The sequence below is a fragment of the Pecten maximus genome, unplaced genomic scaffold (genome assembly GCF_902652985.1).
Source record: "Pecten maximus unplaced genomic scaffold, xPecMax1.1, whole genome shotgun sequence".
Taxonomy (NCBI): domain Eukaryota; kingdom Metazoa; phylum Mollusca; class Bivalvia; order Pectinida; family Pectinidae; genus Pecten; species Pecten maximus.
In genome coordinates this window covers 1,679-24,317 of record NW_022981291.1, presented here as the reverse complement: position 1 = coordinate 24,317, position 22,639 = coordinate 1,679, and the positions used below count along the sequence as shown (strand labels likewise).

Below are 22,639 nucleotides of genomic sequence, written 5' to 3'. Positions count from 1 at the left end.
ATGTATACAAAATTACAAATAAATTAAACGATTATGTTCTATACAGAATTATATGAATTTATTAAATTAACAGATTATTTATATACAGAATTATAAAGTTGAATACATTAAGAGATTACGTATATGAACAGAATTATGAAGATTTAATATATTAACTGATTATATATTTATATACAGAATTAAAAAAGATAAATAAATTAACTGATTACATTTATATACAGAAATATAAATGTTGAATAAATAAAGCGATTATATATATATATATATATACAGAATTTTACAAGTTGAATAAATTAATTGTCTTTTTATATACATAGTTGAATTGAATAAATTAAATGATAATATATACAAATGAGTTAATAAATTAATAAAATAGATTTTTTCAAATATATACAAAATAATGCGTGGCGGCGGTTAAGTCGACAGCGACGCGAGCGGCGATGGATGACTTATGAGGCCAGGAAGCCTGGGGTGAGGATCTACCTCCTGGGCTTCTTTACTGGTGAAGGCTACAATGTAAAAATGATAACCAATGTTATAATAAAAACACAATAGGTCGTATTTGGAAGGGAAAACGACATATTTGAAAATTTTAATTACAGGTCGTTACTTGTGAAATACTTACGCCGATCACGTCGCTGTCGTTATCAGAGGGTGCTGGACAAGCAGGGGACTGCGGACCGATGTCTGGAGCTGGCTGATTGCCATCCTGCAATGTTAAGAGTAAGAACTTTAATGTGATAGATAAAACTTATAAGCATTGCTGATATTTCATCCATAAAGAAAGCTTGTCAGGAATACTTAAAAAAAAAGAATAGAAAAAAAACAAATACCTAAAAAAAAGAAAGAGAAAAATGAAATATATAAATACCTGATAGATACTGTTGATTTTGCTCCAGACATCGACTCTGGCGTCCTCCTGCCGAGAGCGGTCATAGTACCTGTCCGCAGTCCGTGGGTTATGGGCCATGTGCTTGACACATTTTGACATGGTCTGCAACAAACACATAAAATTAGGATCATTTTCAAAACACTTTTTTTAAAACATTATAAACGATAACACTGAATCTTTCCGAGATAATGTTCAGTCGCAAAATTTCTCTTGTTTTACAGGAACTTTTTTTTTCGCTTAAGTAATGGATAAATGACACGGCCTCGGAAAATGGATCTCTTTTTTTTCCACCTATAGATAATCATGTCCATATACTGGATCACGATAGGTCGACCTTTATTTTATGTAATATTTTATCAAATTGCATCTTACCGTTGGGGAGAGCTTGTTACCTTGGTCGGTTTTGGTTTGGTTTGGTTTTATTGGTTTAACGTCCTATTAACAGCTAAGGTCATTTAAGGACGGCCTCCCGTGCGTGCGACATGCATGCGTGTGGTTAGTGCGTATGTGTGTATTGGGAGGCTGCGGTATGTTTGTGTTAAGTCTCTTTGTGATAGGCCGGAATTTTCGCCGATTTATAGTGCTACCTAGCTCACTGGAGCATACTGCCGAAGACACCCAGCAGCACACCCCACCCGGTCAAATTATACTGACAACGGGCGAACCAGTCGTCCCACTCCTTTTATGCCGAGCGCTAAGCAGGAATAACAACTACTATTTTTAAAGACTCTGGTATGTCTCGGCCAGGGGACAGAACCCAAAGCCTTCCTCACAGGGGCGAACGCTCAACCAAAGGCCAAAATGAGGCATTGTCAAGAGAGACATTAGGAAGAAGAAAGTTTGTAAGAAAGAAAAGAAAAGATAAGATCCCAAATTCAGTCGCCTCTTACGATCATGCAATGGGGGCAGCAGGTACAATCCTTACGCCCTACCTGCAGGGCAGGGTCGGTGGTAGAGACCAGCTTCGACCCCCGACCAAAGCCCTCCTTGGTCACGTATGCCTTGAGGTCTACCGCGAAGGACGTCTTTATCAGCAACGGGCATTCCTTCCCCGACCGAGCTTCCTTATGTTCGAAGATCTGTAAAGAAAAAAAAAAGAGAAGGATCAATATTTGTCGACCTTCGACTTTCTATGTAATTTTTTTTTTTTTTTTTTCAAAACATGGAAGTTCATGTATTTAGCATTCGTTGAGTACATGTCCAAAGCCTATATTATCATTGCATTTCACTCCGACACACTTTTTCTACATAATAACCAAAATGAAACAAACACCGTAAGTTACGTAAAACGGTCCTGGCGCTGCCAGTCGAAGGATACGGATAGAAACTCTACGAATTTCCCCAAAGAACAGAGGTAGATCTTTACTGTCTCTGGCTTCAGACTAAATTAAGAAGAAAAGAAATATATATCACTGTTTGTCATGCAAAATGAAATAAACATATTTATCTAGCAATATATAACCTTACCAACTGTAAGCGGGTGCTATCAGCCCATGGCTGTCAACTGCAGTATGAATATGACAGTAAATAAATCTAGGTTATAAAAGAATGCATAATAAATACGTTGTCATATGAAATTGAATTACCCCTGCAGGTAAGGTCAGGGTACCCAAATTGTGACAATTTTCACATGTTTTCGTTGAATGCATTCTGAAAGTTTAACTTTCAGTTTTTCTTTTAACCTTTCTAACAAGGAGGCATCGTAAGTTCAATATTATAATCGATTTTACAATTGATCGCTCACGTGCTCTTATTCGAACACGCTGTGACGTCATCACCTCATGGTTCCGGATTGCAGCAGGTGCGAGGACCCAAATTGTGACACTTTCGGTCGTGGTAAAATAAGGCGTCTTATCCACACAAAATGCGGAAATTGGAAGCGGGTATGTAAAATGTAGAAAGCACTTTTCATTTCCTGCTAAAATCAACGATATTTAAACAAAATAACAAACATTTAAAGCGATTATAAATGATGTAGAGCGACTTCTCGAAAATCAATATGGCGGATATCAATGCAAATCGTTATATTGAAATTGTGATGATATAATTATATATAACTCTTGATTATTCTGATTTCATTTTAAACAAAAAGTGCTTATCTACACATTATAAATGTTTATACAAATAACAAACTGCACATGAATCATGTACTGTTTTTTTTTTCAATTTTTGTGGAATCGGAGAAATACTCAAATACATGAAATAAATACTGACACTTCATAACATTTTGATAAAGTATACATAGCTTCAGAACAAACAAAAATGCATCGCGGAGATGGTTTTTTACATGAATGGATTGGTGATGGTTATGAAATATGGAAAATTATGATGATTATTGTAAATTAATAAATGAATTACAATTATAAGGAATTATTTTTTAGATCTGTCAATTCATTGAATAAGTCATGAATTTAAAGACATTTAATGAAGTGAAATTCATTTGTTAATTAATAAGTAAAAAGAAATTGATTCAGGTAAATTATACAAAAAATAGAATGTCAATGACATGGTTCTTTTGATACTCATTGATAATTTTTTTTTAAACTAGATTATGATCAGGACAATGTCCACAGCGCCAGGCTTCCTTTGCCAGATCCCACTCTCTGTAAACATAGGAAGGCAGACAGGACTTGTGATATGACTTCCCACACTTGCAGTTAATCCAGAACAAATCAATGCCATCACGAATTTCGATCGCAGTGCATGACAGCATGCAGACTTGGCAAAGTACTTCATGGGTGCATGTGGTACATGACATATCTTCTGAATGTAGAATGCCATCATTTTGGCACAGATGACAATGCCATGTACCACCAGTGAGTAGACTCAAGTCAACATCTGCATGCTGGTCATGAGTCAGACACTCTCGGTGATACCACCTGCTACACCTTGCATTATCACAGCCAACCCAGAAAATCCCACTCTCTTCATCACTGGTATGACCTTGGATATTGCATATAGGACAGGTGAATTCTGGGTCAGCAAGTTCTTCACTTATGTTGTTGCTTGTCAGTTCTACTGTTTTTGGCTAAAACACATTAAAGCATTTCTATGATATTTCAAGTGTTAGTAGAGCCAAGTGATACTAATAATTTCCTAAGAAATATATAAGATTAATGTTCCTCATAACAGTACATTAAATATGTATGACTTTAAAAAAAAGAACAATTTTTTTTTTGCATGATATTGTTACTATCATATCTTTGATATCGTTGCATTAATACTAATAATATTTTGTTTATACATGTACCTTTCTGACTCTTTTTTTAGGGACATGCAACTTTGGTAATTCTGTTTCAACATGATGCTTGCCCTGAAAGTCAAGGAAAGGTTAGAAGTAAGTAAGTATAACGGTTATAGCATAAACTTAAATTTTTACAATTTGCAAAATGCTATTTATATGCATACATGAATATTTCAATCTTTATACATTCAATTAATACCTTTTTAACTCTTTTCTTGGGTGCCTGATCCACATCTTTCCCAGTATTTGTCATTGTAGATTCATTACTTTCTCTCTGGATAAATAACAGAATTTGGTTAGCGAAAAAAGATCCCACAGGTATTTTTTTTTGCATATACTAGAGTCAGTACAAACCAGCAACTACTTAGGGGTCAGACACATGAGGATTTTTAGTTTCATTAGTTTGATAAATGAGTAACAAATATTGCATGGGACAGAGGACAATATGCATTTTTAGTTTCATTAGTTTGATAAATAAGTAACAAATATTGCATGGGACAGTGGACAATATGGGAGTTTATTGACCGATCTCACCCAAAATAGATATGGATATGGATCAATATTTTGTTATGTTTATTGTTTAGAATTTACCCGTGGTTTTTGTTTATTCGGTTTAGGTTTCCTCTTCTCCTCTTTCTCCTTCAGCTGCTCATAGATTTGTTCTCCTGGGATTAAAGACAGATCAATTAAGAAAGAACACAGAAATGGAAAGAACAAGGAAATATAAGAAGATAAAGAACAAGGAAATATAAGAAGATAAAGAACAAGGAAATATAAGAGGACATACAATAAGTTTCTTGACTGAGACTAGTGTTATTGGAGGTACCAATCGGCCCATGAATTTCAATAAAACAAATCTGGTTAATGGTTTATTAATTCAAAAGCTGATAAAAAATAATTATGGAATTTATTAAAATATTCAGTGGTTGAATTTGAGAAGTATTTGATAATATGAATATTTCCCTCCTGAAACAATGTTTTATGGATACTATTTTGGTCTACTTAATTATCATTAAGAGTTTCTAGTAAGTAATATATTGTTTTTCACTAAGAAAGTTTTGTAACTTGTTTATGGTATGTTATTAGCTCACCTGCCCTTTGGGCAGGCGAGCTTATGATGTGCGCGCAGCGTCCTTCGGCTGTCCGTCCTTCTGTCTGTCTGGTGTCAACTTTACCATTTAAACATCTTCTCAACAACCAAGAGGCCCAGAGACTTGATATTTGGCATGTGGCAGGCTGTGATGAAGTTTGTTTAGATGAATGACCTTGACCTACATTCAAGGTCACATGGATCAAATAGGCTGAAATCTTTTAACGACTTCTGAATAACCAAAAATTATGTTCAAATGAACTTTACCATGATACAACTAGGAAAATATATTTTCAAGGACTCCTCAAATTACTGATAGGTCTGTTGATAAAAAGTATAATTGGATTGAAGTTGAGCGATTCAGGTCTATTGGGCCCTTGTTATTTATGTTGTATTTCACCTGTTATAACTCTTGCTTCAGTGATAATTCTTGTTGCTCTATTTTGTTTAGGTGGACCAATGATCGGGACCAGCACAGCTGCCAATTCCTGTGGTATGATGCCTTGGGTCACCAGAGGATGGCCCATGACAAACTGACCACAAGAATGGCAGAGAGGGTCTTGCCGTGATGAAATGTTGTCTCCCCCTGGTCCCATGTTGTTGATGGGATCGAACTCTGGATCTTTGGGCGCTAGCTGTGACTTATCGATGGCATCTTTATCAAACGGGAAAATGCCACATTTCCTGAATCCAGCCTTGATATTGTGAGGACTGAAGACCTTGTCCACAGCAGCTTGAAGTACCTGAGCTAGTCTTGATGAATTAAAAAAGAAGGTGATTGATTGATTATGATATTCAAAATTATGACAAGTATTATAAGCTAAGTTAAATATGTTGCTCTCCCTCTTTGCTTTTGAGAAAAATTTGCATGAAAACCTAGGAACTACCTTTATGTGGCCTTAACTAATTACATGATATATATATAATATCTGTCTAAATTTCGTTCAAAATTCAATTGGATTAGAATAAAAACATAAGGATTATATTTTTAATGTGCAATTATAGTATAGTTCCAGATTCATCTTATCATTATTGATCCATACCTATGTTTGCCAATTATAAGTTCTTTGTTTACATAGCTTAGACTGACTGCTAAATCAGACACAGCTTTTTTTAGTGGCCTGAAAAGCGCAACATCTAGCGGTTGAAGGAGATGGGTCGTATGGGGTGGCAAGCAGAAGAACTCTATCTGGTTGGCTCTAGCCATATCAATAAGTGGAATCGAAAGGTGACTCTCGTGGTTGTCAAGCACCAGTAAAATAGGTCTGGACCTTGGCACATGCTTCAGAAAAATTTCCTGGAACCATTTTCGGAACAAGTCCGAGTCCATGTAGCCATTTTCTGACGTGCCGAAAAGCCAACTTTGTGGAATTCCTTCAGGAAAGAAAACAAAAGGTTTGTTTCAGCAACACTCACCCTATAAGGGACCTTTAGACATGTCTATAATCTTTATATTTAGGTAAGCATTCCTGCATTCAGGCAACTTTTAGGTCATCAAAATGTACAAAGTGTTGATGGTTATATTTAAAGCTTTAGATTAATACATCAGTTTTATTCTCAAGGTAATTTAAACCAAAGTTTTTCAAGAACTTAGTGCTGAAATGTCTTATTTAATTGATGTCTTTATTTAAATTATCATTTTATTTTATTCATATTTTAACAGCAACGATGAAATCTGAGATACATACCATCTCTATACATTCCACTTGGGAAGGACTTTTCATAAATTACCATGGTGGGTAAGACACGTCCATCTGCAGAGACACATACATTTGCTGTTGTGTGGTTTGAGGTGACAACTACTCGAGATTGTGCCTGTCTCCTGTCAGCTACACAGACCTTGTCTAGGGACATACCCTTCCCAAAGCCTGTCTCGTCCACATTGAATATGCACTCTGGCTTATTTCCGAGACCTTGAAATGGATTGATTGACAAAAATTAATGTAATATGTGTTGTATTTTCAAATGAAACAGGTTTCATTGCATTACAAATGCTCAAATTTGTTCCTTACTTAATTTATTTTTTGACTCCTTATTTTAATGAATGAATGACATTGTTGAAGATATTTAAAATTGAATTTATAATTGTTATGAACACAAAAAAATATCAATTTTCATAAGTGTCAACTTTGTATTTTATTAACAGTCACCATTCTGGTTTGTTTTCTATCTAGTAAATTATTGGGAGTTTTGTAAAATATAAACATACCCAATTTCTCTATTGTTTCAGATAACAGCTTAAAGTGCTGTGCCATGACTGTCTCATTTGACATTCTTGTCCTTCCACCATCGACAAGTTGGGGACTCTTCATCGATAGTCTTGGATGCCGTGATAGAAAAGACCTAAACCATTTATTGGACGGACCGTTTCCTGATCCTGACAGTTGTCTGCCGCTTTTGGATACAATACCTCTGACAAATGATTTTATTACTTTCCGTGTTAAAGGCATAGCTCTGGCCTGACAGTATACTATATATGCCACTAATTGCTCCTCCTCTACTTTGCTTAACACCCGGACTGGATGGCCTTTCAATAATCCTTTTTGATGACGGGATATGGTCATGCGATTTATTTTATGTAGCTTCTCAAGACTTCTAATTGACTTCCCAGGCTTTGCATCTTTAATAGCTTGTTTCAGTTGATCCGGTGTGTATTTCTTATATTTTCCTGTTGAACAACATGTGTTTGCTAATAATTATTCAAATAAAATTTTAACTGTATTATTGTTGTAATTTTGTTTCTATTTCAGTAGGGGGGTTTGACGGCTTAAAGAATGTTGTCATTTTGTTTATACTTGATGATCGAAAACAGTTTATAAGCTATTGCCTCTTGTTTGTTTCCATTAAAGATATGATATTTCCTTGAATACATCTTTATTTATGTCACTAAAATCAATATCAATTTCCCAAATTTCTTTGTAACTTTATCGTAACAGAATACCAGTTTAACTTGAAACAAAATAACTGGACATTCTTTAATTAAATATGACAAAATAACTGGACATTCTTTAATTAAATATGATATTGGATAAAAAAAATCAATCCTAAGTGTGTTATGGTTTTGCTTCCTGTGACATTCCTATAACAAGGAGTTGATTTTTTTTATTAAGAATGTAGGGTGGGTTTTTATCATAGGACTTCAAAACATCTTGTTCTTGTAGGCAAGTCCTTTTTAACAGTATTCAAAGATCCATTGCTGTGAAATTATTGCTGATATAATTGATACCAAGACAATGTTAAAAGAATGGTTAAGAAGGCGACTTATTTACCAACTATAGAGCAGTTTCAATAATGGGTAAAATAATGTTTGAATTTATACATATAGTTTCCATGACTAATGCATCGATCGTTTACATTTTGTCGCATTGGAGTCGTCTCCCTTGGATGGCCCTTGACCATGGCCAGGTCAAAGTCCGCTACAGATTGGTTGATATATATTGGAAGCTTACACGTATGCACCAAATTGGGATAAAGTTGATATATATATATATGACGCTTACACTGATATTATTATTTAATGTCATTAAAATTTGATATTCATTATACATACCAGAAAAACGTATTAAAAATTGAATCAGAATTGTGGGTTTCTCCAGGGACGTACAATAAGATATGTCTATATATGTCCCTGGTTTCTCTAAAAGAATACACAATTTAATATTAAAATATGTATAATTATAAATCAGAAGATTCGGAGTATTGTTTTGGTAATGGTCTGCAGCGACGTTTTTATTTAAAATTTTATTTCTTTTGATACAGAACGGACTTGTTTCCGGAATTAGTTAGGGGGGCACCTGCTTTTGTAAACGAATGCACCCATTTCTGTCATGCGCATTAGATCACTATGCAGTCAACTTATGAAAGATGGCGGAAGAATGTTTGGTTGGTCTAGCTGCGGTAATAAGACTCGTAACAGCTGTTGTTAGTCTTCTCTCAATTTAAACCTGAGTGAAATTTGATTTTATGGATTCGATTTTCTTTCCTTATCAATTTTCAATGGTATCGGTAATGTTTTTTATGTTGAAAACGTACTGTCGCAGGGACGGTTATGTATAGGAAGCCAAAACGTCACCTTACTTACCCATTTTGAAAGCAGCTAACCAGGATACCAGGTGAGTCAGCAGCTGGATGCCATTGGAAAAATAACGTCAACAACACCGTAAATGACGTCACAGACGTTTATTTTTGCGGAATTCTTTCTCGCGACAATTAGAACCATTTTATTGAAAAGTGTCACATTCTGGGTACTGTCACAATTTGGGTACCCTGACCTTAGGGCGTAAGAATTGTACCTGCTACCCCCATTGCATGATCGTAAGAGGCGACTAAATTTGGGATCTTATCTTTTCTCGGACATACCAGTCTTTAAAAAATGGTAGTTGCTGCTCCTGCTTAGCGCTCAGCATACAAGGAGTGGGACGACTGGTTCGCCTGTTGTCAGTATAATGTGACCGGGTGGGGTGTGCTACTGGGTGTCTTCGGCAGTATGCTTCAGTGAGGTAGCACTATAAATCGGCAAAAGTTCCGGCCTATCACAAAGAGACTTAACACAAACATACCACAGCCTCCCAAAACGCATACGCACTCACCACACGCATGCATGTCGCACGCACGGGAGGCCGTCCTTAAACGACCTTAGCTGTTAATAGGACGTTAAACAAAATAAACCAAACCAAACCGTTGTGGAGTTAGCATTCATCAGTTCACGAATGACAAATGAAAGCAGCTCAAAGCTTAGTTGAATCTCTTGAGACAAACCATCCCAATATCAACGTCGTCCAGTGAGATAACAATGCTTACCTTAAGAGCAGGTTATCGATTAAGCCACCGTCCTCGCCTATGTCCTTCAGGCCAGGGACGGTGGCTTTGGAAAGGCCCTGCGGAAGCATGGTCCGGATCCCGTTCTCGTGAGCCGCTGCAGTGCTGGTTGACTGTCGTCGACCGGTGATCCGGTTTCGGCTGTGTCGACTACAAATGATGTTAAAAATAAAGGTCACTGATGGATCCTTGTCAGATGGAGATCCAGTCTCGTGTTCGAGGAGCTGCACAAGATAGCTTTGTTGTCAACCTTCCAGTCCTCAGGTACCCCTGGAGGGATACCTGGTTGGCTGCCTCGACCGCGGTCATCTTGTGGAACTGTGTTAAGAAATGAAGGATTTCTTTGATGAATGGTACTGTTGTAAATAGTCGAACTGGACGTCAATTACGCCTAATAAAAAGGATCACGAATTGTCGACCAATGATACGTTCCATGAAATAGATCACGATGTGTAGACCTGAAACATGATATACCTGACGAAGGTGCCGGGGAATATTCTCCAACACCTTGTCGCAGTCCGGCATCGGGCACTCGCACTTGGGCCTTTGCTGGAAAAAAAAATAATAATCTATATCAACCGTCATGTTATTGTTTGTGTACGCGTTCTACTTTGCAGAAGAACATCTATTCCGAGCCACTACAAACTATCACACTGTCTTACCCGCTCGCCCTCTGCCGGACGATCTCTGATGACCTGGACCTCCATCTGACCGTCTTCTTCGTTCCACTCATTAAACCCTACAAGAAATAAGTACTGCATCATATATTTGATTAATACAAAAATGGAAAATTGATAAAATGAACATTTGCTTCTGTTATAAGAATGACTGAAAGGTAAATTTAACAGTTTTACATACAATTCATCTCGGGTTCTGATTCCTCACTCTCCACTTCCTCCTCCCGCCGCTCCTGTACGTACTTCTGTCGTTCCTCCTTCGACGGCTTCCACTCGTCCGCGCTTTCTGTACAATGAAGATAATTGTAAGTCAGCAATATAGTGTTGTTATTTCTTTATCGGTTCAAATATTTACCCATACTTAACTTTCAGATCCCGTCAACTTATTTTCTTTCAAATGTTCAGTTCAAAATATTTTGATACTAACCTTCGTGGTCGTTCCATCCCTCGCTAGATTGCCTGTCGCTGTTCTCGGTCCTCTCATGCTTATGCTATAGAAAATTAGAGCAATCATAACTACAGTGATTGATAAAAGAGCCTTGTGGCACAAATAGGTGACATCGACAACCATCTATTGCATTGGATAATTTAAAAATTACGATAGATTTAAATCCAATGCATCATATTTGTTCTAAACTCACCTCTTTCCCTGCCTCTTTACTCTCCTTCTTTCGCTCTTTCCTTCTGCCCTGCAGGTAGGGCGTAAGAATTGTACCTACTGCCCCATTGCATGATCGTAAGAGGCGACTAAATTTTGGATCTTATCTTTTCTCTTCTTTCTTTCCAACTTTCTTCTTACTCATGTCTCCGTTGACAATGCCTCACTTATGGCGTTTAGTTGAGCGTTCACCCCTGAGAGTCTTTAAAATGGTAGTTGCTACTCCTGCTTGGCGCTCAGCATATTAGGAGTGGGACGACTGGTTCGCCCGTTGTCATTATAATGTGACCGGATGGGGTGTGCTGCTGGGTGTCTTCGGTAGTATGCTTCAGTGAGGTAGCACTATAAATCGGCAAAAGTTCCGGCCTATCACAAAGAGACTTAACACAAACATACCGCAGCCTCCCAATACACACATACGCACTAACCACACGCATGCATGTCGCACGCACGGGAGGCCGTCCTTAAATGACCTTAGCTGTTAATAGGATGTTAAACCAATAAAACCAAACCAATCGTCCTCAGTCTCGATTGCTTCCTCCCGCCGCTCCTAATACGCACTCTTCAAACGCATGCATGTCGCACGCACGGGAGGACGTCCTTAAATGACCTTAGCTTTTAATAGGACGTTAAACAAAATAAACCAAACCAATCTACATAATCCTTTCTTTCTTCCTTTGTTGGCTTCCACTCATCGTGGCTTTCTGTACATTGAAGAAGACATATTTTACCATTGTATCTCACTCCGACAAGGATTTTCTTCATAATTTTCAAAGCCAATATACATCACAAAACGGTCCTATTAAATGGATCACGATTTGTCGACCTGAGATTTTCTATGTTACCGGTTTGTTTTTGTTATTGTTACAAAATATCAATATTTCAATCTTTAAAACTCGTTGGCTGACTGTTACAAACGTATTTTCCCATTGTATCTCACTCCGACAAGGATTTTCTTCATAATTTTCAAAGCCAATATTCACTGTAAAACGGTCCCATAAAATGGATCACGATTTGTCGACCTGAGCTTTTCTATGTATAATTAATTGTTATTTACTAAAGAATTGAATGTTTTTGTATTAATTAGTCGTTGGTTGATTGTTCCAATCGTAAAGTACCATTGCATTGCATCCAAACATGGTGTTTTTCATAATTGTTGAAAAATGGTCCTATAAAATGGATCACGATTTGTCGACCTGAGATTTTTTGCTTTACATAATAGTTTATTAACATAAAATATGAATGTTTTCGTTTTTAGGTCATCTGACCCAAAGGGTCAGGATGACCTATAGTCATCGTGCTTCGTCCGTCGTCGTCCGCCGTGCGCCGTCCGCCGTCCGCCGTCCGCCGTGCGCCGTCCGTAAACTTTTTCTTTCAAAACGCTACTCCTCCTTAACGCTTGGGTGGATTACTTCCAAATTTGGTTTGAAGCATCATTGGGGGAGGGCAATCATATTTTATATAAATGAGGCTGGTCTGACCCCTGGGGCCAGAAGGGCGGGGCCCCAAAAAGGGAACTTAGGTGAATATTGCTATAAAATCCTACTCCTCCTTTACCCTTGGGTGGATTACAACTAAATTTGGTGTGAAACATCATTGGGGGAGGGCGGTCATATTTTATATAAATGAGGTTGGTGTGACCCCTGGGGCCTGAGGGGCGGGGCCCCAAAAGGGGAACTTTGATGAAATTTTGCTATAAAATCCTACTCCTCCTTAACCCTTTAGTGGATTTCAACCAGATATGTTGTGAAACATCATTTGGGGAGGGCGGTCATATTTTATATAAATGAGGCTGGTGTGACCACTAGGGCCTGAGGGGCGGGGCCCCAAATGGGGAACTTTGATGAAATTTTGCTATAAAATCCTACTCCTCCTTAACTCTTTAGTGGATTTCAACCAGATATGTTGTGAAACATCATTTGGGGAGGGCGGTCATATTTTATATAAATGAGGCTGGTGTGAGCCCTGGGGCCAGAGTGACGGGCCCAAAAAAGGGAACTTTGATGAAATTTTGCTATAAAATCCTACTCGTCCTTAACCCTTTGGTGGATTTCAACCAGATATTGTGTGAAACATCATTGGTGGAGGGTGGTCATATTTTATATAAATGAGGCTGGTGTGGCCCCTGGGGCCAGAGGGGCGGGGCCCCAAAAGGGGAACTTTGATGAAATTTTGCTATAAAATCCTACTCCTCCTAACACCCATAGTGAATTATTACCAAATTTGGTGTGAAACACCATTTGGGGAGGGCGGTCATATTTTTAGGTCATCTGACCCAAAGGGTCAGGATGACCTATAGTCATCGTGCTTCGTCCGTCGTCGTCCGCCGTCCGCCGTCCGCCGTCCGCCGTCCGCCGTGCGCCGTCCGTAAACTTTTTCTTTCAAAACGCTACTCCTCCTTAACGCTTGGGTGGATTACTTCCAAATTTGGTTTGAAGCATCATTGGGGGAGGGCAATCATATTTTATATAAATGAGGCTGGTCTGACCCCTGGGGCCAGAAGGGCGGGGCCCCAAAAAGGGAACTTAGGTGAATATTGCTATAAAATCCTACTCCTCCTTTACCCTTAGGTGGAGTACAACTAATTTTGGTGTGAAACATCATTGGGGGAGGGTGGTCATATTTTATATAAATGAAGTTGGTGTGACCCCTGGGGCCTGAGGGGCGGGGCCCCAAAAGGGGAACTTTGATGAAATTTTGCTATAAAATCCTACTCCTCCTTAACCCTTTAGTGGATTTCAACCAGATATGTTGTGAAACATCATTTGGGGAGGGCGGTCATATTTTATATAAATGAGGCTGGTGTGACCACTAGGGCCTGAGGGGCGGGGCCCCAAATGGGGAACTTTGATGAAATTTTGCTATAAAATCCTACTCCTCCTTAACCCTTTAGTGGATTTCAACCAGATATGTTGTGAAACATCATTTGGGGAGGGCGGTCATATTTTATATAAATGAGGCTAGTGTGACCCCTGGGGCCTGAGGGGTGGGGCCCCAAATGGGGAACTTTGATGAAATTTTGCTATAAAATCCTACTCCTCCTTAACCCTTTAGTAGATTTCAACCAGATATGTTGTGAACATCATTGGGGGAGGGTGGTCATATTTTATATAAATGAGGCTGGTGTGAGCCCTGGGGCCAGAGTGACGGGCCCAAAAAAGGGAACTTTGATGAAATTTTGCTATAAAATCCTACTCGTCCTTAACCCTTTGGTGGATTTCAACCAGATATTGTGTGAAACATCATTGGTGGAGGGTGGTCATATTTTATATAAATGAGGCTGGTGTGGCCCCTGGGGCCAGAGGGGCGGGGCCCCAAAAGGGGAACTTTGATGAAATTTTGCTGTAAAATCCTACTCCTCCTAACACCCATAGTGAATTATTACCAAATTTGGTGTGAAACATCATTGGAGGAGGACAATCATATTTTATATAAATGAGGCTGGTTTGACCCCTAGGGCCAGAGGGGCGGGGCCCCAAAAGGGGAACTTTGGTGAATTTTTGCTATAAATCCTACTTCTCTCTAACCGTTAGGTGGATTAATACGAAATATGGTGTGAAACATCCTTTGGGAAGGATGGTCATATTTTATATAAACGAGGCTAGTGTGACCCCTGGGGCCTGAGGGGCAGGGCCCCAAAAGGGGAACTTTGGTGAATATTTGCTGTTAAATCCTAATCCTCCCTAACCTTTTGGTGGATTACAACCAAATTTGATGTGAAACATAAGGTGACGGCAATCATATTTTTTAATGAGACAGGTTTGACCCCTGGGGAAAAAAAGATGGGGCAAAAGGAGCGCTTAGGTTAAACATTTCTTAAAAATGCAATTCCTCCTTAATGCCTGAATTGATTACAACCATATTTAGTATGAAACATCATTGGGGAAAGGCAATCCTAATTGATATAAATGAGTCTTGTCTGACCTATTGGGACAGAGGGGCATGCCCCAAAAATGGGAACTTGGCTAAAATTTTGCTTTATGATGCTGCTCTTCCTGGACAAGCTAAATGGATAAAAACCAAATTTGATCTAAAACATAACTGGCTGCGATAAATAATTTATGGTAATAATGCTGGATTGGGGTGTGTGTCCCTGCTGTGAGTGTAAGTGTTTGTCAGATGACCGTTAAGGCCCATGGGCCTCTTGTATATAAATGAGGCTGGTGTGACCACTAGGGCCTGAGGGGCGGGGCCCCAAATGGGGAACTTTGATGAAATTTTGCTATAAAATCCTACTCCTCCTTAACCCTTTAGTGGATTTCAACCAGATATGTTGTGAAACATCATTTGGGGAGGGCGGTCATATTTTATATAAATGAGGCTAGTGTGACCCCTGGGGCCTGAGGGGTGGGGCCCCAAATGGGGAACTTTGATGAAATTTTGCTATAAAATCCTACTCCTCCTTAACCCTTTAGTAGATTTCAACCAGATATGTTGTGAAACATCATTGGGGGAGGGCGGTCATATTTTATATAAATGAGGCTGGTGTGAGCCCTGGGGCCAGAGTGACGGGGCCCAAAAAAGGGAACTTTGATGAAATTTTGCTATAAAATCCTACTCGTCCTTAACCCTTTGGTGGATTTCAACCAGATATTGTGTGAAACATCATTGGTGGAGGGTGGTCATATTTTATATAAATGAGGCTGGTGTGGCCCCTGGGGCCAGAGGGGCGGGGCCCCAAAAGGGGAACTTTGATGAAATTTTGCTATAAAATCCTACTCCTCCTAACACCCATAGTGAATTATTACCAAATTTGGTGTGAAACATCATTGGAGGAGGACAATCATATTTTATATAAATGAGGCTGGTTTGACCCCTAGGGCCAGAGGGGCGGGGCCCCAAAAGGGGAACTTTGGTGAATTTTTGCTATAAATCCTACTTCTCTCTAACCCTTGGGTGGATTAATACGAAATATGGTGTGAAACATCCTTTGGGAAGGGTGGTCATATTTTATATAAACGAGGCTAGTGTGACCCCTGGGGCCTGAGGGGCAGGGCCCCAAAAGGGGAACTTTGGTGAATATTTGCTGTTAAATCCTAATCCTCCCTAACCTTTTGGTGGATTACAACCAAATTTGATGTGAAACATAAGGTGACGGCAATCATATTTTTTAATGAGACAGGTTTGACCCCTGGGGGAAAAAGATGGGGCAAAAGGAGCGCTTAGGTTAAACATTTCTTAAAAATGCAATTCCTCCTTAATGCCTGAATTGATTACAACCATATTTAGTATGAAACATCATTGGGGAAAGGCAATCCTAATTGATATAAATGAGTCTTGTCTGACCTATTGGGACAGAGGGGCATGCCCCAAAAATGGGAACTTGGCTGAAATTTTGCTTTATGATGCTGCTCTTCCTGGACAAGCTAAATGGATAAAAACCAAATTTGATCTAAAACATAACTGGCTGCGATAAATAATTTATGGTAATAATGCTGGATTGGGGTGTGTGTCCCTGCTGTAAGTGTAAGTGTTTGTCAGATGACCGTTAAGGCCCATGGGCCTCTTGTTATTATTCCTTGGCTGACTATTCTAATCCTATAGTACCATTGCATTGCATCCAAACACTGTGTTTTTTCATAATTTTCAAAACCCAATATTCACTGTAAACGGTCCCATAAAATGAATCACGATTTGTCGACCTGAGATTTTTTTACTTTACATAATAGTTTATTAACATAAAATATGAATGTTTTCGTTTTTATTATTCCTTGGCTGACTGTTCTAATCCTATAGTACCATTGCATTGCATCCCGACATGGTGTTTCGTCATAATTTTCAAAACCCAATATTCACTGTAAAATAGTCCTATAAAATGGATCACGGTTTGTCGACCTGAGACTCTGTATTTATTAACTATAGAATTGAATGTTTTCGTATTAATTAGTCGTTGGTTGACTGTTCCAATCCTATAGTACCCTTGCATTGCATCCAAACATGGTGTTTCTTCATAATTATTGTTATCCAATATTCACTGTAAAACGGTCCTATAAAATGGATCACGATTTGTCGACCTGAGCTTCTCTGTGTATAATTAATTTGTATTTACTAAAGAATTGAATGCTTTCGTATTGATAAGATTTTCATTTGCTAGAGAGATGTATATTTGCGTATTTATTAGTCGTTGGTTGACTGTTCCAATCCTATAATCCATTGCATTGCATTGCATTGCATCCCATCATGTCGTTTCTTCATAATTTTCAAAGTCCAATATTCATTGTAAAACGGTCCTATAAAATGGATCACGATTTGTTGACCTGATATTTCTTGTTTCGAAACATTTTTTATTGTTGAAAATCATGAATATGATTAGTTTTCGTTGTCTTCATCCCAGGTCGACATATTATTATCCATTTGATAAGGCTGTTTTTTTTTTTTACATAAACTGATCTCTATGGATAAAATCCAACGGAAGTATTATTGGTGTCTATTGATTTGAACTATCAATCAACCAATCTGGAAGAAAAATAAAACTGACTACTAAATAAAAAGCAAACTATACATTTATTTCTCAATTTACATCTATGTACCAATATTTACAAATAGATGAATAATCATTTAATATTTACATAGACCAATATGTAATCAAAATTACAAATAAATTAAACGATTATGTTCTATACAGAATTATATGAATTTATTAAATTAACAGATTATTTATATACAGAATTATAAAGTTTGAATACATTAAGAGATTACGTATATGAAGAGAATTATGAAGATTTAATATATTACTGATTATATATTTATATACAGAATTAAAAAAGATAAATAAATTAACTGATTACATTTATATACAGAAATATAAATGTTGAATAAATAAAGCGATTATATATATATATATATACAGAATTTTACAAGTTGAATAAATTAATTGTCTTTTTATATACATAGTTGAATTGAATAAATTAAATGATAATATATACAAATGAGTTAATAAATTAATAAAATAGATTTTTTCAAATATATACAAAATAATGCGTGGCGGCGGTTAAGTCGACAGCGACGCGAGCGGCGATGGATGACTTATGAGGCCAGGACGCCTGGGGTGAGGATCTACCTCCTGGGCTTCTTTACTGGTGAAGGCTACAATGTAAAAATGATAACCAATGTTATAATAAAAACACAATAGGTCGTATTTGGAAGGGAAAACGACATATTTGAAAATTTTAATTACAGGTCGTTACTTGTGAAATACTTACGCCGATCACGTCGCTGTCGTTATCAGAGGGTGCTGGACAAGCAGGGGACTGCGGACCGATGTCTGGAGCTGGCTGATTGCCATCCTGCAATGTTAAGAGTAAGAACTTTAATGTGATAGATAAAACTTATAAGCATTGCTGATATTTCATCCATAAAGAAAGCTTGTCAGGAATACTTAAAAAAAAAGAATAGAAAAAAAACAAATACCTAAAAAAAAGAAGAGAAAAATGAAATATATAAATACCTGATAGATACTGTTGATTTTGCTCCAGACATCGACTCTGGCGTCCTCCTGCCGAGAGCGGCATAGTACCTATCCGCAGTCCGTGGGTTATGGGCCATGTGCTTGACACATTTTGACATGGTCTGCAACAAACACATAAAATTACGGATCATTTTCAAAACACTTTTTTTAAAACATTATAAACGATAACACTGAATCTTTCCGAGATAATGTTCAGTCGCAAAATTTCTCTTGTTTTACAGGAACTTTTTTTTTCGCTTAAGTAATGGATAAATGACACGGCCTCGGAAAATGGATCTCTTTTTTTTCCACCTATAGATAATCATGTCCATATACTGGATCACGATAGGTCGACCTTTATTTTATGTAATATTTTATCAAATTGCATCTTACCGTTGGGGAGAGCTTGTTACCTTGGTCGGTTTTGGTTTGGTTTGGTTTTATTGGTTTAACGTCCTATTAACAGCTAAGGTCATTTAAGGACGGCCTCCGTGCGTGCGACATGCATGCGTGTGGTTAGTGGTATGTGTGTATTGGGGGGCTGCGGTATGTTTGTGTTAATCCTTTGTTTAAAGGCCCCAATTTTCGCCGATTTATGTGCTACCCTACTCACTGGAGCATACTGCCAAAACCCCCCGCAGCACACCCCCCCCGGTCAAATTTTCTGCCGGGCAAAAACTCCCACCCTTTTTGCACGCTAAGCGGAATAACAACTACTTTTTAAAGACTCTGGTTTTCTCGGGAGGGGGGCAGAACCCAAAAACCTTTCCCCACGGGGGGGAACGCCAACCAAGGCCAAAATGAGGCATTGTCAAGAGAACATTGGAAAAGAAAGTTTTAAGAAAGAAAAGAAAAAAATAGATCCCCCCAAAATTTAAGGGCGCCTCTTACTCAGCAATGGGGGCCCAAGGGTACTTTTACCCCAAATGCAGAGGGTCGGTGGAAAAAAACTTCGCCCCCGCCAAAAACCTCCTTTTGGCCCCCGTATGCCTTGAGGGCTACCGGAAGGGCGTTTTTCAGCAAAGGGCATTCCCTTTTTCCCCACCGAGCTTCCTTTTTCGAAATCGTAAAAAAAAAAAAGAGAAGGACAATTTTGTCGACCTCGCCTTTTTTATGTAATTTTTTTTTTTTTTTTTTAAACATGGGAAATTTTTGTATTTTTGCTTCGTTTTTGTACATTCCAAAACCCATATTATCATTGCTTTTACTCCCACACACTTTTTTCTACATAAAAAACAAAATGAAAAAAACACCGAAATTCGTAAAAAAGGTCCTGGCGCTGCCGTCGAAATACGGATAGAAAATCTACAATTTCCCCAAAAAACGAGGTAGATCTTTTTCTCTGGCTTCAACAAATTAAGAAGAAAAAAAAAATAATATCACTGTTTGTCAGCAAAATGAAATAATAAACTTTTTTTAGCATATTAAAACCTTACCCAAAATGAAACGGGTGCTACAGCCCATCTGTAAAGCAGTATGAATAGACGTAAAAAATTTAGGGTTTTAAAAAAAAAAGCATAAAAAATACGTTGGGTCATTAAAAATTTAATTACCCTGCAGGTTAGGGCGTAAGAAATTGTACCTGCTACCCCCCCCCTTGCTGTCGTAAGGCATAAATTTGGGGCTATCTTTTTCCCTTTTTTTCAACAAAATTTTCTTCCTAACGTCTCCCTTGACCTGCCTCATTTTGCCTTAGTTGAGCGTTCGCCCGTGAGGGGGGGCTTTGGTTCTTCCCCTGGCCGGGGCAACCAGTCTTTAAAAATGGGTTTGTTTTTGCTCCTGCTTAGGTCGCATCGGAGGGGACGACTGGTTCGCCCGTTGTCATATTTGACCGGGTGGGGGGTCCCCGGGGGGTCTTCGAAGCTAGGAGGGTTCCATTTTCGCCCCAAATTTTTTCCCTATCACAGGGGGACTTAACCGGAAAACCCGCCTTTCCCCAAAATTCCTACCACTCCCAAAAAAAGGGAAACCACGCATCATGTCGCCCCCGCCGGGGGGGGCCCGTCCTTAAAAAAGACTTTTGGGGTTAATAGGATTTTTAAACAAAAAAACCAAACCAAAAATTAAAACCATGATTTGTAAAATCTTGTCGGTATTCTACTGTACCCCCTACTAAGGTGTGGTAATTTTAATTCCGTGAATAAATGAACAAATTGGGGTTACAATCGCAAGTTATGAATATTGGCATTGTAGCGCTCCATTACATTAGCTGTATTTGCCCTGCAGGTAGGGCGTAAGGATTGTACCTGCTTCCCCCATTGCATGATCGTAAGAGGCGACTAAATTTGGGATCTTTCTTTTTTTCTTCTTTTAACATTTGTTCTTTCCTAAGTTCCCTTGACAATGCCTACTTTTGGCATTGTTGAGCGTTTTTGCCGCTGTGGGAAAGGCTTTGGGGGTTTTTCCCCCAGCCGAGACATACAAGCGTCTTAAAAAAGGGGAGTTGCACTCTTGCGGGCGCTCAGCATATTGGAGTGGGCACTGGACTGGTTCGCCTTGTCAGTATAATTTTACCGGGGGGGGTGTCTACTGGGTGTCGTCGGGAGTTGTTCAGTGAGGGGCACTATAAATCGGCAAAAATTCCGGCCTTCACAAAAAGGGCTTAAAACAAAAATACCACAGCCTCCCCAAAAACCCTTACGCACCACCACACGCACATGTCGCCGCAAGGAGGCCCTCCTTAAAACCTTAGTGTTAAAGACGTTAAAAAAAAATAAAAAAAACCAAACCCAAACCGGGTTTTGGGTTAGCATTCATCGTTCACGAATGACAAAAGAAAGCAGTCAAACTTTTTTGAAAACTCTGAACAAAACCTCCCAAATCAACGGCCATAAAAAATCTTTCCTTTAAAAGGGTTTTCGATTAAGCCACCGTCCCCGCCTATGTCCTTCGGGCCCGGGACGGTGGTTTGGGAAAAGGGCCCCCGGAACATGGTCCGGGTCCCCTTCTCGTGAGCCGCTGCAGTGCTGGTTGACGTCGTCGACCGGTTTTCCGGTTTCGGCTGTGTCGACACAAATGTTTAAAAATAAAGGCACTGATGGGTCCTTGTCAATGGAATCCCAGTCTCTGTTCGAGGGCTGCAAAGATAGCTTTGTTGCAACCCTTTCCTCCTCAGGTACCCCTGGAGGGGTACCTGGTTGGTCCTCGACCGCGGGACTGTGGAACTGTGTTTAAAAAAGAAAGGGTTTCTTGTGAATGGTACTGCGTAAAAGCGAACTGGACGTCAATTTTTCCCTATAAAAAGGATCACGAATTGTCGACCAATATACGTTCCCCCTGAAATAGATACGATGTGTAGCCTGAAACATGATATACCTGAAGGTGCCCGGGGGAAATTCCCACACCTTTTCGCAAATCCGGCATCGGGCACTCGCATTGGGCCTTTGCTGGAAAAAAAATAAATCTATATCAAAAGTCATTTATTGTTTGTGTAAGCGTTTACTTTGAGAAGAACATCATTCCGAGCCATACAAACACACACTGTCTTTCCCGGTCGCCCCCCTTCCGGGGCTCTTTGACCTGGGACCTCCATCTGCCCTCCTTCTTTTTCCCCTATTAAAAAACCCACAAGAAATAAGACTTTCATCATAATTTTTTTTAAACGAAAAAGGAAAATTGATAAAATAACATTTGCTTTTTGGTTTTAAAATGACTGAAAATAATTTAAAAAAGTTTTTTTCATACAATTACTGGGGTTTTGATTCCTCACTTCCACTTCCTCCTCCCGCCCTCCTGTGTTTTGTTCCTCCTTCCCTTCCCTGCCGCGGCTTTTGTTCTGAAATTTTTTAATAAAATTTTAGGGGGGTTTTTATT

The 22,639-nt window shown here is 38.8% G+C and overlaps 2 protein-coding genes and 2 long non-coding RNA genes across 18 annotated transcripts; 1 reads left to right on the top strand and 3 right to left on the bottom strand.

Moving 5' to 3' along the window:
- Positions 1–464: 464 nt before the first annotated feature.
- LOC117319989 lies at positions 465–11,655 on the bottom strand. 3 transcript variants are annotated; one of them, XM_033874689.1, is made up of 11 exons: positions 11,363–11,651; positions 11,149–11,212; positions 10,707–11,007; positions 10,519–10,593; positions 10,027–10,362; positions 2,166–2,274; positions 2,109–2,131; positions 1,825–1,971; positions 872–994; positions 611–709; positions 465–509 (listed from the first exon to the last, which is right to left on the bottom strand). In XM_033874689.1, exons 7-11 carry the CDS (start codon positions 2,109–2,111, stop codon positions 480–482), a joined length of 402 nt encoding a protein of 133 aa, XP_033730580.1. In that variant the 5' UTR covers positions 2,112–2,131; positions 2,166–2,274; positions 10,027–10,362; positions 10,519–10,593; positions 10,707–11,007; positions 11,149–11,212; positions 11,363–11,651; the 3' UTR covers positions 465–479. The 3 variants fall into 3 exon arrangements, 2 of the variants coding, with proteins under 2 accessions (XP_033730580.1, XP_033730581.1); XM_033874690.1 differs by having other exon boundaries at positions 466–509; positions 626–709; positions 10,519–11,007; positions 11,363–11,649; XR_004530887.1 differs by lacking the exons at positions 2,109–2,131; positions 2,166–2,274 and having other exon boundaries at positions 466–509; positions 626–709; positions 10,519–11,007; positions 11,363–11,655.
- LOC117319990 lies at positions 2,488–7,947 on the top strand. 13 transcript variants are annotated; one of them, XR_004530900.1, is made up of 8 exons: positions 2,488–2,775; positions 3,441–3,828; positions 4,163–4,229; positions 4,782–4,958; positions 5,678–6,000; positions 6,344–6,621; positions 6,890–7,169; positions 7,457–7,947. It is a non-coding gene; the product is annotated as an uncharacterized LOC117319990 (long non-coding RNA). The 13 variants fall into 13 exon arrangements; XR_004530899.1 differs by having other exon boundaries at positions 4,754–4,958; XR_004530897.1 differs by having other exon boundaries at positions 4,163–4,233; positions 4,754–4,958.
- Positions 3,057–4,832, bottom strand: LOC117319988. Its single transcript, XM_033874688.1, has 4 exons — positions 4,728–4,832; positions 4,336–4,410; positions 4,143–4,205; positions 3,057–3,920 (listed from the first exon to the last, which is right to left on the bottom strand). Exons 2-4 carry the CDS (start codon positions 4,387–4,389, stop codon positions 3,432–3,434), a joined length of 606 nt encoding a protein of 201 aa, XP_033730579.1. The 5' UTR covers positions 4,390–4,410; positions 4,728–4,832; the 3' UTR covers positions 3,057–3,431.
- Positions 11,656–18,247: 6,592 nt separating the features above from the next.
- LOC117319992 lies at positions 18,248–18,887 on the bottom strand. The gene is made up of 3 exons (XR_004530901.1): positions 18,827–18,887; positions 18,582–18,665; positions 18,248–18,465 (listed from the first exon to the last, which is right to left on the bottom strand). It is a non-coding gene; the product is annotated as an uncharacterized LOC117319992 (long non-coding RNA).
- Positions 18,888–22,639: the final 3,752 nt, after the last annotated feature.

Coding starts and splice junctions, on each gene's coding strand:
- LOC117319989 (XM_033874689.1), bottom strand. Junction 995..1,824: donor CCACCGACCCTGCCCTGCAG/GTAGGGCGTAAG, acceptor TGTTTGTTGCAG/ACCATGTCAAAATGTGTCAA. Junction 510..610: donor TCGGCGTAAGTATTTCACAA/GTAACGACCTGT, acceptor TTTACATTGTAG/CCTTCACCAGTAAAGAAGCC.
- LOC117319988 (XM_033874688.1), bottom strand. CDS start 4,389: ATGACAAATACTGGGAAAGATGTGGATCAGGCACCCAAGAAAAGAGTT. Junction 4,206..4,335: donor CCAAGAAAAGAGTTAAAAAG/GTATTAATTGAA, acceptor CTTGACTTTCAG/GGCAAGCATCATGTTGAAAC. Junction 3,921..4,142: donor CTAAAAAAAGAGTCAGAAAG/GTACATGTATAA, acceptor AATGTGTTTTAG/CCAAAAACAGTAGAACTGAC.